The sequence below is a fragment of the Rhinolophus sinicus genome, linkage group LG04 (assembly GCF_036562045.2).
Source record: "Rhinolophus sinicus isolate RSC01 linkage group LG04, ASM3656204v1, whole genome shotgun sequence".
NCBI classification, from domain to species: Eukaryota; Metazoa; Chordata; class Mammalia; order Chiroptera; family Rhinolophidae; genus Rhinolophus; species Rhinolophus sinicus.
The window spans coordinates 59,457,569-59,473,358 of NC_133754.1; the positions used below are offsets into that span (position 1 = coordinate 59,457,569).

At 35.1% G+C, this 15,790-nt stretch overlaps 1 protein-coding gene across 1 annotated transcript; it reads right to left on the bottom strand.

Moving 5' to 3' along the window:
- Positions 1-804: 804 nt before the first annotated feature.
- On the bottom strand, positions 805-15,574 carry IDO1 (indoleamine 2,3-dioxygenase 1). The gene is made up of 10 exons (XM_019742016.2): positions 15,418-15,574; positions 12,038-12,133; positions 11,801-11,920; positions 8,653-8,771; positions 7,650-7,664; positions 5,055-5,154; positions 4,494-4,611; positions 3,371-3,422; positions 2,364-2,512; positions 805-1,427 (listed from the first exon to the last, which is right to left on the bottom strand). The coding sequence occupies exons 1-10, from the start codon at positions 15,511-15,513 to the stop codon at positions 1,072-1,074; spliced, it is 1,221 nt and encodes a 406-aa protein (XP_019597575.2). The 5' UTR covers positions 15,514-15,574; the 3' UTR covers positions 805-1,071.
- Positions 15,575-15,790: the final 216 nt, after the last annotated feature.

Genomic DNA, 15,790 nt, shown 5'->3' on the forward strand with positions numbered 1-15,790 from the left:
GTGTGACAATATTTCCTTCCTCAAATTTACTGGGGCTTAGTCAACCCACCTCCTCAAGAGCTGGGCTTTTCGTAATTTGAAAGTGCTTGCTAATCTCGCACCCATACAACCATTGTGCCTTTTTTCTCTTCTCATCTTTAATGGCATACCCAATTTCTGGCTAACCATCTACTACCTCATGAGATCCTACTAAGTCATCTCGTTTCTCACCTACCCTTCCAAAATACCCTTCTTTTTTAACCTAGTTTACTCCAAGTGAAAAAAGATGAGAGTGGTCAAAAAATTTAAGTTCTTCTCCCATTTATAACAAATTGTGTGACTCAAATTAAGTTGCTTCACTCTTCTGAACCTTAACACTGTCATCTTTAAAATGACTTTGGCTTATATGATTTTTAAGTTCTTCTTCAGCCTTAACTTTCTTAGATTCCATTAGTAAATAAATTCATGCCAGAATGAGAGTACCTGGTAACTCTGACCTCCTAGGAGAAATTCTATTTCAAATGTGAGTTCTTGTTAACCCAGATTATATTATCCATAAATTCACTCAATCTTTTCAATATTCATGCAACAGATATTTGTTAAGTATCTATTAAGAACTGGGGATGCATACGTCTGATAAACAATAGTGTCCCTGATATCATGAAGCTTATTATGTTATGAGAATATAGACAAGTAAACAGGTAATTATGAAAAAGTGTGATATTACTATAAGGAAAGCACAGGAAGCTGTTAGCCCTGCTTGCAAGGTAGTAGTGTGAAGTAGGTCTCATTAGGAGCAATATTTAATTATAGTTAAGAATAAAGCAACTTTTAGACATTTATTATATCAGTTTTTATTAAATTTCATCATTACATTCTAATTATAATATATAGATCACAACACTGCTAGTATAATTGCTTTTCTAGTTTTCGTAAAAGGAATGCACAGATATCAGAAAAATTATTTTGAAATCTTTTATAATGTACTCTTAAGAAGTTGTTACATATTAAATTATAGGTGTGATACAATGAGTGGCATTAATATATACAGACACCTTTGTCCTGACAAAATGTACCCTTGCTTGGATTATGTTAACCTTCCTTCAACAAGGCCTCCTCAGTTGTGCCTCTTACAGACTTTAGAAACTTCATGAGATCAGTGCCTCCAGTTCCTTTATTTCCTAGGTCTGATGACTCTTCAGATGTTTGTTTTTTCTTGGGCTTCTGGTTGGCAGGCATCACAATGTACTTAGTTACTATTTGCAAATGGAAGCTTCTCAAGGAGACCATACCTTTCACACACTCATTATAAGTTTTCTGTAGGCTAGCATCACCTTTTGAACGTACAAACTCACGAACTGAGGGACCTGATTCTAGTGAATGAAGAAAGTTCTGGTGAGCTGGTGGCATATATGTTCTCATTTCCTGGAGGAATTCAGCAGCTGATGCTGAAAGAAAAAGAGAAAGATGATTTAGTAGAGAGCCTGAAGCATACCCCAATCCAAGGGAGAAAGGCAGAGTGAAGTCAGAGTGGGTGGAAGATCACAGGCCAGCATCACAGCAGGAGGCAGTGAGTTTACAACCAACTTATTAGAAAGCCATTAGTCTTGTTACTAGTAATGGTAATTATTGTAAAATATATTTAAGTCTGAAAACCAGATGAGCTAAACACATTCTTTCACAATAAAGAGTTTTGTTTGTGTGCTTCCTTTCCCACTTTCCTACTGCATTTGATCCTTCTAAGAAGTAGATGATATAGATAGGCTATATATAATCTGTACACAGAGTCCAAGAGAGTTTAAGGGATCATTTTGAAATAAGTGAATGAACTAAGAAAAAAGCAGATTTTTACCCAGCACAGTGCTTTCCCCTTTGACTATTAAACAGTTTAGGAAAAAGGGGAAAAGTAGAAAGAAGTTCTTCCTGTAAGCCCTTATAATGAATGTGGCTCATCTTCAAACTTTGATACAGGCATTGCCCCTGGGTTGCCAGGGCAGCAGGATGGTTGAACAAGCGCAGGGTCAATTCTCTTCTGGTCACTGAAGTTTCTCCCTCCCCAACTTATACTCACAGTCCTATCTCATTTGCAAGTGACTTTCTGAATTTGATCATACATTTTCAGAACATGTGATATTGCCTTCACCACAGTCAATCAGGTCTTATGTACAGGTTTAAATGTAAAGGTTGAGAGGGTGATGAACTTGGGTTTGCGTTCTGACTTCATTGCTTTCTAACTGGTTAATAGGGAGCCAGTCACTTATCCATTTTAAGTTTTTGCTTCTTCACCTATATATATAAGATGCTGATGAGGAAGTATTTTTTAGATATTAAAATACTATTGTGTTAACATAAGAGTTGATTATTATTTGTCATTTTCTACTCACCTGCACCAGCACTCTGCTTGATGCCCAGCAGAACATCAAAGCACTGAAAGATGCTGCTTTGGGCTGCACTACCCCCAGCAAACTTCTTGGGGGTGTCCCAGACGCCTTCATACAGCAGACCCTCTGGCAACTGGGCGTTGTTTTTCCAGCTAGGCCAGGAAGGAAAGAAAAATCATTTTTTGGATTCATTGCCAAATTTTCAGATGTAAAATCTTGCAGTAGAGGATGAATAGGACGTGATGCAAGATACATTTCATTATTCTTCTTCCACAGTCCCTTTTCCACTCATGTGCATGCATAAGAATAATAAATAACATCGTTCTGAGCAAATTTGGCTGAAGTATTCCATGAATGGAAGCTACTTTTGCATTAGCAAAAACCATTCCTCTCTCTTTAAAATGATTAACTTTTCTGTCCATACTCCATCCCATGCCCCGCCAGGCAATAACAGAGAATAGTTTATTCTTTTTCTACAACATGTATTTTAGGATATAAATTGTTTTCCAAACCTGATGGATAGTGGGGGCCATCAGTGGTGTGGGGACAGAGTCCCAGAGAGCAGTTTCCAGGCTCTCCACCTCACGTGGGAAGGGCTGGCTCAGGTAGTAGATGGCCATCAGCTGTGATCAGATGGCCATCAGCTGTAATTAGGTGGCTATTAGCCACCGATATGACTGCCGTGGCTATGCTAGGGTGTTGGTAGGTTGATTCGTTGGTTGGTTGGCAGGCAGAGAAGTGCAGATTGCAGCTAGCAGTTGGGGTTGGTTGGCAGACAATAGGATGGCAGATTGCAGCTCCTGCTTCCTGTGTCTCCATCCCAGGCACCAGCAAGAATATAGTGGTATGAACCCCCTATCCATGGCTCTGTTGGTGTTCCTTTTTGGTCTCGCCATATCCCATGTTCTTATGTGGGGAGTGAGACCAGAGACCCCTCATGACAAGTGGGAACTTTGTGTATTCTTTAAGTTAATTGTTTAAAAAAAAAATTCAAACATATGACTACATACCCAGTCAAGTATATGCGAAGAACATTGAAAAATAGGTGTGGGTCCACATATTCTGTAAAAAGATGGGATGTGTTTAGTTAAATACCATCAGAGAAATCAGGAGAAATCAAGACATTATAAATAACTGGTAGTGCATTTCAGCAGAGGCTGCCAGAAAGGCATTAGCTCACTCTGTGCAGAAAAATCCCCTGAGGACAAGATCTCACCCACTGCCCTCTCCCAGGTGAGCCCCGCTCATCTACTGTGTCTCCTCAACAAGGTCTACCATGAGGTTAACACACAGCTTGTGTCCAAGAGCCTGGGCTCACCTACCACTCATCCTTAGATCAATTAAACTGTCAATATTTATTGAAGTCTACTTCATGTGCTTACTAACATAACAGATAAATTACTTCCGTAAAAAAAGGAAAAAAAAAATCTAAACAAACAGAAACAAAAACCCCACCAGCTCTATGGACCACATCCCCATGTCTCCCCTGCCGCCAAAGCTTGGTAAGGTCTTGGATTTGAAGGTCAATCTCCTCACCAAGGACCAATCAGCATTAACTCAAATTCCAGTGATATCATCACATATTTGTTAAGTCTGTCCAGTAGGGCAAATTTCCTTTGGCAAATCCTGTTTATGCACTTTTGTGGTTATTGTTGTTTTGTAGCTGTTAATTTTATGATTATGTTTGAGCTCAGTGATTTTGTATGTTATTTCTTAGATAATTGTGAAAAAGCCAAACTCATAGCTCCTATCAATCAGAAGCTAAGTCTTTTAGACCTTGAAACAGCCTGTACCGTTGGCAAGTTTCTCCAAGGTTTTTAGTGGGAAGCAAGGATGTTCCTTAGAGTTAAATAGATCTAGCTTGAAATACTGGCTTCACTACTTACTACCTATGTGATCTTAGGTCATTTATCTTATTTCTCCAACTTTAGATTCCCTTGTCTATAAAACGGACGTAGTGAAATTTAGCACTTGGAAAGTATAAAAATTTAATGAGATAAAATAGAAAGTGAAAACACACCTACGTACTAAATGAGAGTTGTTTTTGCTTCCATTTTCTCAACAACTCTTTATCTCAGATAATTATAAACATTTGACTGAGGTCTAGAATGATGTGTGGCATATAATACTTGCCATAAATTTGGCGAAACACTGCATGGGCTTTGTGCAGACAAGAAGTTACATCAAGCAATGCCTTCTGCAAAGTATCTTGCTCCTGATCTTGTACAGCATTGAGTATAGTGGGAATTACCTTTAAAAACACACACACACCCAAATGTTTGATGAATTTTCTTATATTTAATTAAGCTTCAATTTGTTTTTTTTTTCATTTATCATTTTGAGATAAGTTTATAGAATTTTATATATTTCTATTTCTACTTCTAATAGTCAAAACCATTACATTTATGTCAGTATGTAATATAGTTCCAATGCCAAATTGCATTGAAAATATTTCTCTTTTATTGGGGTTTCAAATTTGATTCGAAGGTTTGTGGCTCTTAGATCTTATATTTTAGGCAATTCACAACAATAAATAAAATACTTGTTTCTACCAGATTATCCCTTACCTCCAATTAAACAATCAAATGCTAGAATCAGGAAAAACTTATTTTATATATAATATAGTTCAGTTACTAAGTGATTGTTCTGCTTATGTGAAATAAGATGCAAATTTTCCAGTGTGAATAGACGTACTTTTATTGCAGAAGCAGCGGCTATTTCCACCAACAGAGAAACTAGGAAGAATCCTTTACTGCAGTCCCCACCGGGAAACGAAAACAGAATGTCCATGTTTCTAAGAAAATCAGTCAAGGAAGTCAAGAATTGAGCAATAATATCAGTATATTTGTTGAGTACATTATATTTTTAAAGCATTTTTACTTGTCCTATTTTATTTTCAATATAGTCTTGTGAGATAAATATGACAGGTTTTACTATCTCCATTACATAGTAGGGAATATTAATGTTAGGTCCATTGTTTGAGATCATATAATTAATAGAAGCTTAAGTTGAGACTTGAAATTCCATTCCAAAACTTGTAACTAGAAATTCCAAGATTATTTCTGTCATTGCATTAATTTTTCACATGCACATACATGCATACAGATATATGTGCATCTACATATATACATACATATATACACACACTCAATGTTTGTAGAGATATCTATGAGATATAATTTTAAGAAGTGATCTTTTTGCTTAAATAAACGTATATATTTTTTAATTTTTATTGTTTATTGGGGTGACATTGGTTAGTAAAATTATGTAGGTTTCAAGTGTATAATTCTATAATACATCATTTATATATTGCATTGTATGTTCACTACCCAGAGTCAGTTCTCATTTCATCAACCCCCTCTCCTTCCATTTGACCCTCTTTACCCTCTTCTACCACCAGCCTCCTCCCCCTTTACCCTCTGGTAACCACTAAACTATTGTCTGTGTTTATGAGTTTTTATTTGTTTCTGTTATTCATTTTTGCTTTCAGTTTCATATCCCACATACGAGTGAAATCACGTGGCTCTCTACATTTTCTGTCTGACTCTCAAGATTCAGCCATGTTGTTACAATGGCAGTATTTCATCTTTTCTTATGGCCTAGTAATATTTCATTGTATATACCGGGGTGCTAAAAAAGTGTGTATATATAACTTGTATTCATCTTTTGTTATTGGTATATATTGAGAATTACAATTTTAATACAGTTTTTTTCTTCCTTAAAATGTGCATACATTTTTTTGGCACCCTATGTATGTACTACATCGTCTTAATCCAATCAGCTGTTGAAGGACACTTAGGTTGTTTCCAGCAATCCCTCTTCTGGGTATCTACCCCAAATATCTTAAAACATTTGTCCGTAAAGATATATGTACCCCTGTGTTCATTGTATTATAGTATTATTCATGGTGGCCAAAAAATAAACTTTTTTATCTGTGAATCTGATTCAATTTCTCAGTGGTATATCTGCCTTACAAAGGAATTGACTGGGAAATGCAAATAACTGATTAGACCCTATTCTCTTTTTTATTGAAGTTTTGCATTGGTGCAAACTGGGCTCAGTACCTGTATATCCATGAGTTTCATGGTGGTTAAATTCATGTTCTCTGAAGCCAGACCATTTCTACAGCTTACTTGCTGTGTTAGCCTGAGCAAGGTATTTCATCTCTTTCTGCCTGAGTGTTCCCAATTATAAAATGGGACTTATGATATCATCTTCTCATTTAAAAACCTTCCGTAGCTTCCCATTTATTTTAAGATACTGTTTAAACTGCTTACTATAGCCAAAAGTCCTACATAATCTTTTTTAAAGTTTATTTCTTCATCCCTTTCCAACACTGTTACTTTCATCATTCATTATTTATCAACAACACTAGTCTTCCTTCAGTTCTTATAAGGCACCAAGATTTTTGTCACTTCAGGGTGCTCTCTCTTACTTTATACTCCCCTATGACGACTCTCATGTTTTTCTTTCTTCTAGCTAATTCCTATTCACTCTTGAAGACTCAAATAACTTCTTACAGGGATTTCTTCTTCATCTCGTATTCGGTTGGAGCTTCCAGTCCTCTATCTTCTGACACCTTCTCTTAATCATGTAGTGATTTGCATAATTTATATATATATATCTCCTTTCCTCTCCATTAGTCCAGCTATTCCAGGACAAGCTTATACCTATAATATTTACCTTTGTTTCCCTAGCTCTTAGCCTCTGCTTATTACATAGATCAAAAATATAATGATTGGGTCCAAAAGAGCAGATTTATGTTTCTGGCCACTCAGGTCATTAAGTCATAGATACATTGATGTAAGCGCATTTTGTATTTATATGTATAATTACATTTATATATATATATATATGCAAGTATTATTTTTGCATATGTCTAAAAGATCAAATAGTCATAGATATAATTAAGAGCTGGAACTATTTACTCTTCTTTTTTCTTTATGGGTTGTGTACTTTAAAATTTGTGTTATTATTATGTTTTAGTATTGAATGTTTTCTTTAAATAAAAGCATGCAGAAGTCCATTATGAAAACAAAAAGTGGAGTTCCACGTCTTAATGTTGGCCTGGGGTTGTGGAGATTCCTGAGTGTTTCTCTCTTGGTCCTTCTCCAACCAATGCCTGGAGACTCTTGACATATCAAGTAGGAGCCTCCACAATTCCTTGAGTTACATTTTTGCCTGAATTCAATTGACCATTTAATAAATGAATTCTGGGGATATTGATAAACCTGTATTCACTTTGAATAACAAATAATTCTTAGACTAAGATAAGAATCAAATACTTACTCATAAGTCATGGGCCTTATGAAAGCAGCAGTGAAGGAATGGGCCAGTTGGAAGAGAGAAAGAAAACCAATTTAAAGATCAAATGGTTTTGAGTTATTATTAGATTTAGTACTATTATTATTCAATTTAATACTACTTATAAACTATTATTAGATTTAATACTGCTATTAAAGGTAAGATACAGTTGAATTAAAAAAACACAATTTTTTTTTATATATTTCTCAAGTAGTCATTGCAAACACTTAACTTAGGACTTTATGAGTGAAATAAAAAATTAAATATGCAAGGAACACACATGGTTAGTTGGTGGTAACTAACAAAAAACTTTTCTAGACAAAATTCTTTCATTTTGGACTATTCCCATGTCTAGAATAGTCTTCTGCAGATACACACCCAGAGCCAGGGGGCACCACGATTCTCTTATCCCTTTATTGTAGAGAACCCCATCACTACATGGTTAGGAAGGGCCTAAATTCTGAGCAGCTGCTCTGAAAGCACAGACATTGCCATCTCTACTGCTAAAGATGTGTTGACTCTGAAACTCAGCTGGATAGTTAAAAATACATTTGTAGGATCCCATAAACATGTTAATCAAGAGAAGCCAAACACAAAAGAGTACATACTCTATGATTTCATCAAGTTGAAATCCAAGAACAGAAAAAACTAATTTTTGATATGACAAATCAGAATGTATTTGCCCGGGGTAGAGGAGAGAGTTTTCTGAGGTGATAGAAATATTCTGTCTTTCTTAGGGTTACACATGTCAGACTCATAGCAGTCAGACTCCTTAACAGAACCGAACTCTTAAGAATTGTGCATTTCATTGTTAATTGTACACCTCTCTCATATATGTACATTTGTAGTTACAGATACACCAAAGAAACCATACTCTCCAAACATAGAAGGAAGCTGTGCTACCTAAAAATTAAACAAATGACTAACTCCCTATTGATTTAAATAGTATGCAGTCCTTTCACTTTTGTTATAATCACTGTTTACTTACCCATGGGGATCCTTTTTCTTCCAATTTGCCAAGACACAGTCTGCATAAACCAGAATTGGAGGCAATCCCAGCTTCTCAGAGAGTTTACAGTAAGGGACGGCAATATTGCTTGGCAGGACCTAATTAAAACACAACATTTAGTTTAAACTTCGAAGTATCTTACCTTTCATTCTGCTTCCTGGGTGCCAAAATATTAGATGCTGCATAGAATGGCACTTTGTAAACAAACTAATGTAATTTTCTCTTCCTAATTTCATAATTTAGTTTGGTAACTGTTATATGTTTAGGTTTTGAATTTGTATTGATGTGGACTTAATCTAATCATAGGGGGGGGGAAGAGATAGAGGGTAAGGGGAAGAAAGTCTTTACTCCTGACTGTCTAATAACCTGTGAGTCATTGACAGCTATTCATTCATCCATCCATCCCATGAATATTGGTTAATTAGGCAACTCCTCTATGCAAGATACTCATTATTTACCAGCAGTAAATACAAAGATAAAAGCAATTGTCTCAAAGAAGCTCGAAGCCGTTTATAGCTAAGAATTTTGGATATGATACATACTAGAAGCATAAAAAGATTGCTGCTCTTGGAACACAGTACTGGCAGAAATTCTCTGCTGAATGACTTTTTAGAAATTCTCTTCGTAGAGTGACATTGGTGCTTGGCCTTGAAGGCTTACTTGTGTTGGTAGGGGAAATCTCCTACCAACACTTTTACATTTCCAAGCAGAATATATCAACTAGAGTGACACTCTGGGTTTAACTCTTTCACTCACCCATCCTCAGAGGAGGTATGGAGGCTTAGCTAATTGCATTTGGCAGTGAAACTACAGCTCAGTTTCCTTTTCTCCTCAATTGTTCTTTTCCTGAGCCTCATACTCATAGAATTCTGCTTTCTGTTTGGCCACATACTCCCGCAGGGCAATCTTAATGACTAAGTGCACTCAGGATGACCATTGTTGCCACATACTCCAACTACATTCTTCAACTGCTCTATTAGTCATAAAGTTGACATTTTAGTTATCTGCTTGATTCTCATCTAACTGTATTTGGTTTATAGACAGATGGTCAGTCTCATATAATAGCTAAAGTCATGCTTATCATCAGCAGCCTATGGTTGGAATATGTGTATGTAACCAGGCAAAAGATAAGAATATATGGCCCATCTGGGGTAAGTGGGTAGTGGGACTTCAATGTTAGAGATGGTGTGACTAGGGGGTCCACTCCACAGTTCTGAGAAAATCACGGGAGCTACATAACTCCCATGATTAGTGGTTTCAGATTAGCTTAGTATACCTGGAGATGATGATTTAACCAAGAGAACAAAAGTGTTGGAATAGAATCATTGTTTATTAAAGTAACACTTCGATGTGTGCTTCCCTTTGCAGACCTTATCCCACTGGGGGTTGAAACATTCTGTTTGGCAAATGATTTCCGCATATTTCTAAAGGAAATAACTTTTGTTCCTTTCTTAATTAGAGAAAAGGTCAAGGGAAACAAAAAGGGAAGAAATTGAATTAAATAATTAATTTGTAATGACTTAGGAAAAAGAAAGGAACTATTCAAACACAGCTTAATCTATTATACACTCCTGCAGCTGCTAAGAAACTCAGATGCTAATTTCTTAACCATTCTCAAGCAAAATGTGCCTCACATCTATGTATCTTATTTTTCATCTGTTTATTTTCTCTTTCCTACAATTTCCTCACTTAAATATGTTTTTTATCTTTTTATATATTTTTACACTGCCAGCTTCTAAGATCTTTTTCAAAATGAAAATCATACAGATACTAGATAAATTTAAAAAATACATTTCTATGTTTTCTTTTATAATTGTGATCTACAGTCTGATAAATTTATTATCTTTTGATTATGCCATGTACAAAAAAAAAAAATCTACACCATTTTTTGCTTGTCTTCTCTCTCTTTTTGGATTCCCTCCTCTTTAGATAAGCTCTACCAATCTTTCAAGAACTAACTCAAGTCCCACTTCTTTTTTTAAGTATTTCATGATCAAGTCAACTGTTATTTATTTCGTCTGAACTCTGTACCTAGCATATGCTGCCCTTTATTACTGATGCTGCATTATTATTGTTGTTCTTTTTCTATACAATACCTGTGCTTTTAGCTAGACTCAGATTCTAGCAAGTCTAGTGAGACATTGTGCTTAGCTAAATTTTAAGCTCGGTAGTAAGACTGGAACTACTCTTAAACTTTTTTTTGTGTATTATCACAGAACCTGGATATGGCAGTTTGATGATTGTAAAGATGTATAAGGTATTTCCGTGATTATGCAGAACAACTTTTTCCTCTTCTCTAAGTATCAGGGGATGGATGACTCATCACGTAGGTGGACTCATATGTTGTTCTATCTTTAAAAGGGCATGGAAAGAAAAAAAAAAGATAAAATACAAATTCCCATTGTCAAAAAAGAAAAAACTTTCACTCAATGGCAGAAGGTGTTTCTGGAATCTATTTTATTCCTTTGTTTGTGATTTAAAGGTTAGGTATTATGGTCTATATTGGTCTCATGTGATTAGGGTTGCCAGGTAAAATGCAAAATTATATTATTTTAAATCTAAAGTTATCTGCTATTGAGAGTAGAGTGACACTGATGTATTCTTCTATGTTGACAGATGTAAAATAGCATTTTAGCTTTAACTAAGAATAGTCATAAAATGTTCATATCTCCCAAAAGTCAGAGAGAAAAGTGTTTCATATTTAGATATATTAATTGTAGTGCCATTTACAATGGTATAACATTAAAAACAAGTAAAGTATTTATCAATAGTGGAATGAATAAATAAAGTTCAGGAACTCAATGCAAAATTATAAAGTGATTTCAAATGATGACTAGGATGATTGTGTAGTAACTAAAAATGTTTAAGATATAATTTGAGTGAAAGAAGCAGAACATACATGTATATGTACAGAATGGAGCAACTGTATTATATTAGTAAAAGCCTAAAAATCCAATAATGATCATAGCTGACATATTAAATCAGTGAATGATTTTTTTCTTTTCCTTTTTTCTTGTTATCCAAGTTTCACAAAATGCAGTTATAATAGTTTTAGATTTTTAAACATTAAATGTAATTGGATGTAAATCTGTCATGTAGCATAAGAAATATTAGAAAATCTCCAAACCTTGCAGACATCTCCATCACCCCGATTCCACACATATGCCATGGTGATATACCCCAGGGCCAGATGTGCAAGGCGCTGGGACTTGTGTCCTTCGAGGTCATCAATGCTGAGCATTGGTAACTGAGAATGAAAGGAGAGGTTGACTCAAATCAATGTGGTGACATTACAACTTCAAAACCAAATTTAAAATGTTAAGAAGTTATGATAGACGAAAGCAAATGTAATACTTATGCAAACCTTCTCAACTTCTGCACGTAGTTCACCATTCTGAATCAGGGCAGGCAGATTTTTAGCAATGGAAATCCAGGCATCATAAGGGTGAGGTAGTTCCTCCTTGAAAAAACGAAATAGGACTTTTTTGTACTAGTGGATGTTACCGTAAAATAGTTTGGATCCTCCATCTTGCCTCTAAGTCAGTTCTGTGCAATATTGTCCTGACACACACTTACCTGTCTAGCAACACAAGCCCAGGCACTGCCACCTGCACACTCAGGGCTCAACACCTTCTCTGCACTCTTCCTTTTCCTCGCTCCTCAAGCACTCTCACCTGCCTGTTTTTCAAAAATCACCTCAAAGCTCTCACTAAAATCTTCCTGACCGCTGCAGTCTATCTCATATTTCCAGTTATGAATCTTAAGGTTATACCTTTTCACATTGTTAAGTAATATATTGTTATCTGCTATTATTATTTTTTTTCTTTTTGGTTAGATTTTAAGTCTTTTTGAATGGAAGAAAAATGAGATTTATTAAATGTCAGTAGTAGCCTAGGCACTTTGCTCAATAATTTCTCATTTAATTATTGTAATGACCCCAAAAGTTGATTGTTATCTCCATGTCATAAAGAAAGAAAACAAGGCTTGGACAGTTTACTAATCTGTTTTGTATATACAGTTTAGTGTAATTCAAATGTTTCTAACTTTCAACAACCCATGCTCTTTTTATGTCTCATTACCTGATGGTAAGGATTTTATCATGCTGTTAATCCTACATTTCTTACAGGACCTGGCACAAGAACTGGACATGCAGGAAACGCTGTATGTACACATGTTGATTACCCACTTTGGTTCCACTATAGGCTTATTGTTTGATCAGTAAGTACAAATAAAATCCAAATAAAAGGGTCTCCCTGGATCTTATCAGATTTATAATCTTATCTCTAGGGAAAGCATACAAACAAAAGACCTAGGAAACACCCTAAAATGAGATTCAGATCCCTGAACAACTCCCCATTTGTCCTGATCTTATCCCTTCTTCATTCAGCTACTTCCAGACATGCCCTTGGCGTCATCAATGCTGACCTATGAGGATGGAGTATGGATCAAGAGATTAACTCAAATCAACATGGGTGATGTTTTAAGCTGCAAAACAAAGTTAGTATTATAAGTAAGCTATAAAATAAGAAGACAAATGTACTGTAAAACTCAAATATTTTCAGGGACTGCAGATAATTGTCCAGTCTTAATCTGTAAGAGCAGGTTTTTAGCAACAAAGGATCCAAGCAGGATATTCACTAGTCACTTCTCTTGTTTACTTTGAATTCTTCCCACTAACCACACAAATGCTGTGCTCTAGTGTTTTTAGTAGTTCTCATATATTTTTTGTTGTGTGTTTCTTGTTGTAGCACACCAAATTTCTGGTTGTCATTTTCCTAAAATAACAAAAGTGCTTTTTTTTGTTATGTATTATGACTAGTATCCTATTTGACAGAAATTTCAACAAATGTAAAATTTAATCCATAATATACTTTTGGTTCAGGGGCTGCCTGAGTGGTATGATATAAATTAATAAAGACTAACAAGAGGGCTATTCAACGTCTACTAAATTAGAGAATGTATTTTGTATCTATATGGAATCAGAAGACGTATTATTTTCCTAGACGTATTATTTTCCTTTGGAATGGCAAACTGATAGATTATATGAGACAGAGTGGACTTTTCTGAGCTTATAATTTGCAGGAAAGAACTTCAATGAAGAAAATGATTAACACTTAATTGTTGTGTGTGTGTTTTAGGACACTAAATCTAACTTCCCAAACATCTCAGATAGCAGCATTATTTTTTAAGCAGCTCAGGAAGAGTGTTGTTTTGCTTTTGTTTAGGGTTTTTCTTTAACCCTTGGAATCACCATAATTATTTTTTAAGAGAACCAACTCCTTCGGGGGAAAAAAAAACCACAAAATGAGATTTTGTGTTTTCTGAAAAAGACGTTTTTTTAAAAAAATTTTACCATTGATAAGTACATCCCTGACACAAACTTGTCCTAGCAATTGTGTGTGCTTGTATGGAAGGAAAGTAAGTCTGACTATTATTAATTTGCAAATATAAAGTAAATTAGGTACTTTTGGCAATAAAATTAAAACCTATACTTCATATTTTTAAATTAGCTTCATTATTTAAAAAGAAAAAAGTGGATTGGGAGGAAGCATTTGCTTTACATTTGCCTGTATCACAGGATGTTATTTGTAAGTACAGTAAGATTGGAATCTCTGACTAAAAATATATACATTTGCTGCATTTAGAAGTGCTTTCTGGAGGTGGACGTTGAGCCACAAACAAATAGAGATATATTGTTATACATTATTGCCACAACATGTAACTGGTTCCTTGAAATACTTTCCTGGCATCTCATGTGTCTTGTTAAACCCAAGAGTGGCAGGTCAGGAGGGAAACATGCCTAGTGATCTCTTAAGACAGGCAGCATAGTATAATGACTTTAAGATCACCGACTCTGGACCCAGACTGGTTAGGCTCACATCTGATCTCTGCCATTGCTAGTTGTGTGAGTTTGGATAATTACTTAAATTCTGCTTAGTTTACATTCCTCATCAGGAGAATCAGGTTAATAACATATATACCTTGTTATTAGGTTTTAGGATGGAAAAGTTAACAGTTGTAACTTGCTTAAAAATGTTATATAAAGGTTTGATAGTTAAAATATTGATGATAAGATAGTTGTGATGGCATACTTTGGAAGACAAATTAAGGAAATGTAGTTGTTGAGGCAAACATTACCTGCCTTGTACTTTGTAGGCAAAACTTCTGAAAAAATAAAAGGTAGTTCAGACTCCCTTGAATCTTATGCTTAGTAACAACACACAATATTAATATAACACAGTTGCTAGATGTCCCATATCAAAAGCTAATCAAACTACAAATATGTACTTTGTACAATTAAAAATCATCCAAGAAAGGGGAGTCCTTTGACTAACAGTTTATTTATTTGTTTTTTTCAAAATGCCTTCTGAAAATGTAATTGTATTAAGCCAAAATACATCCATAGTTTCTTTATTTCATCACCCTCTGTATCTGTGTAAGAAAGTAAGAAGTGCATCTAAGACTAAATTTCTAGGTACAAAAATTTTAAGAAAATCAAATAAGACCCATTTATTAGGTTGGTGCAAAAGTAACTGCGGTTTAAAAGGTTAAAAAAATAATAATAATTGCAAAAACCACAATTACTTTTGCACCAACCTAATATTAAAACTGTCTCAAATTTTGGCATGCTTTACCCATTTGTTCGTAGAAATTAATGAACCACAGTTTTTCAATGGAAGTTAATTTATCCAGCTAAACAATGATAAGAAAATATTTTTGCCGTAAGTCAGTGCCCTCGCTTACCAGTGGATCTCGCAGAGCAAAGCCCATATCATCATCTATGTGGTATTCTTTGCCGATTTTCCAAGAACCTTTCCCAGGAGATGCCTTATGTGCCATTCTTGCAGTCTTCTCCTCTGGCCCTCCTCAGTCTGAGAGAAGTTTCACAGCATCTATTTATTAGAGAGTTGGCCATTGCCAACTCATCACGTAAGTAGCAAGCAATTACTTCCACTTTTAGAATAGTTTCATTTTCTACTTTCTTTATTTGTAATTTGATAAACCACAAAAGCATCATTGTCCATCATATAAAGAAACTCAAACTTTATATGCCATAACAAATCTTTATCACTGAGAACATCTTTTGTTTCTGCCATAGAGAAATGAGGAAAAGACC

Coding starts and splice junctions, on each gene's coding strand:
- IDO1 (XM_019742016.2), bottom strand. CDS start 15,513: ATGGCACATAAGGCATCTCCTGGGAAAGGTTCTTGGAAAATCGGCAAA. Junction 12,134..15,417: donor TTGCTCTGCGAGATCCACTG/GTAAGCGAGGGC, acceptor CGTTTTTTCAAG/GAGGAACTACCTCACCCTTA. Junction 1,428..2,363: donor CAAGCAGAGTGCTGGTGCAG/GTGAGTAGAAAA, acceptor TTTTTCTTTCAG/CATCAGCTGCTGAATTCCTC.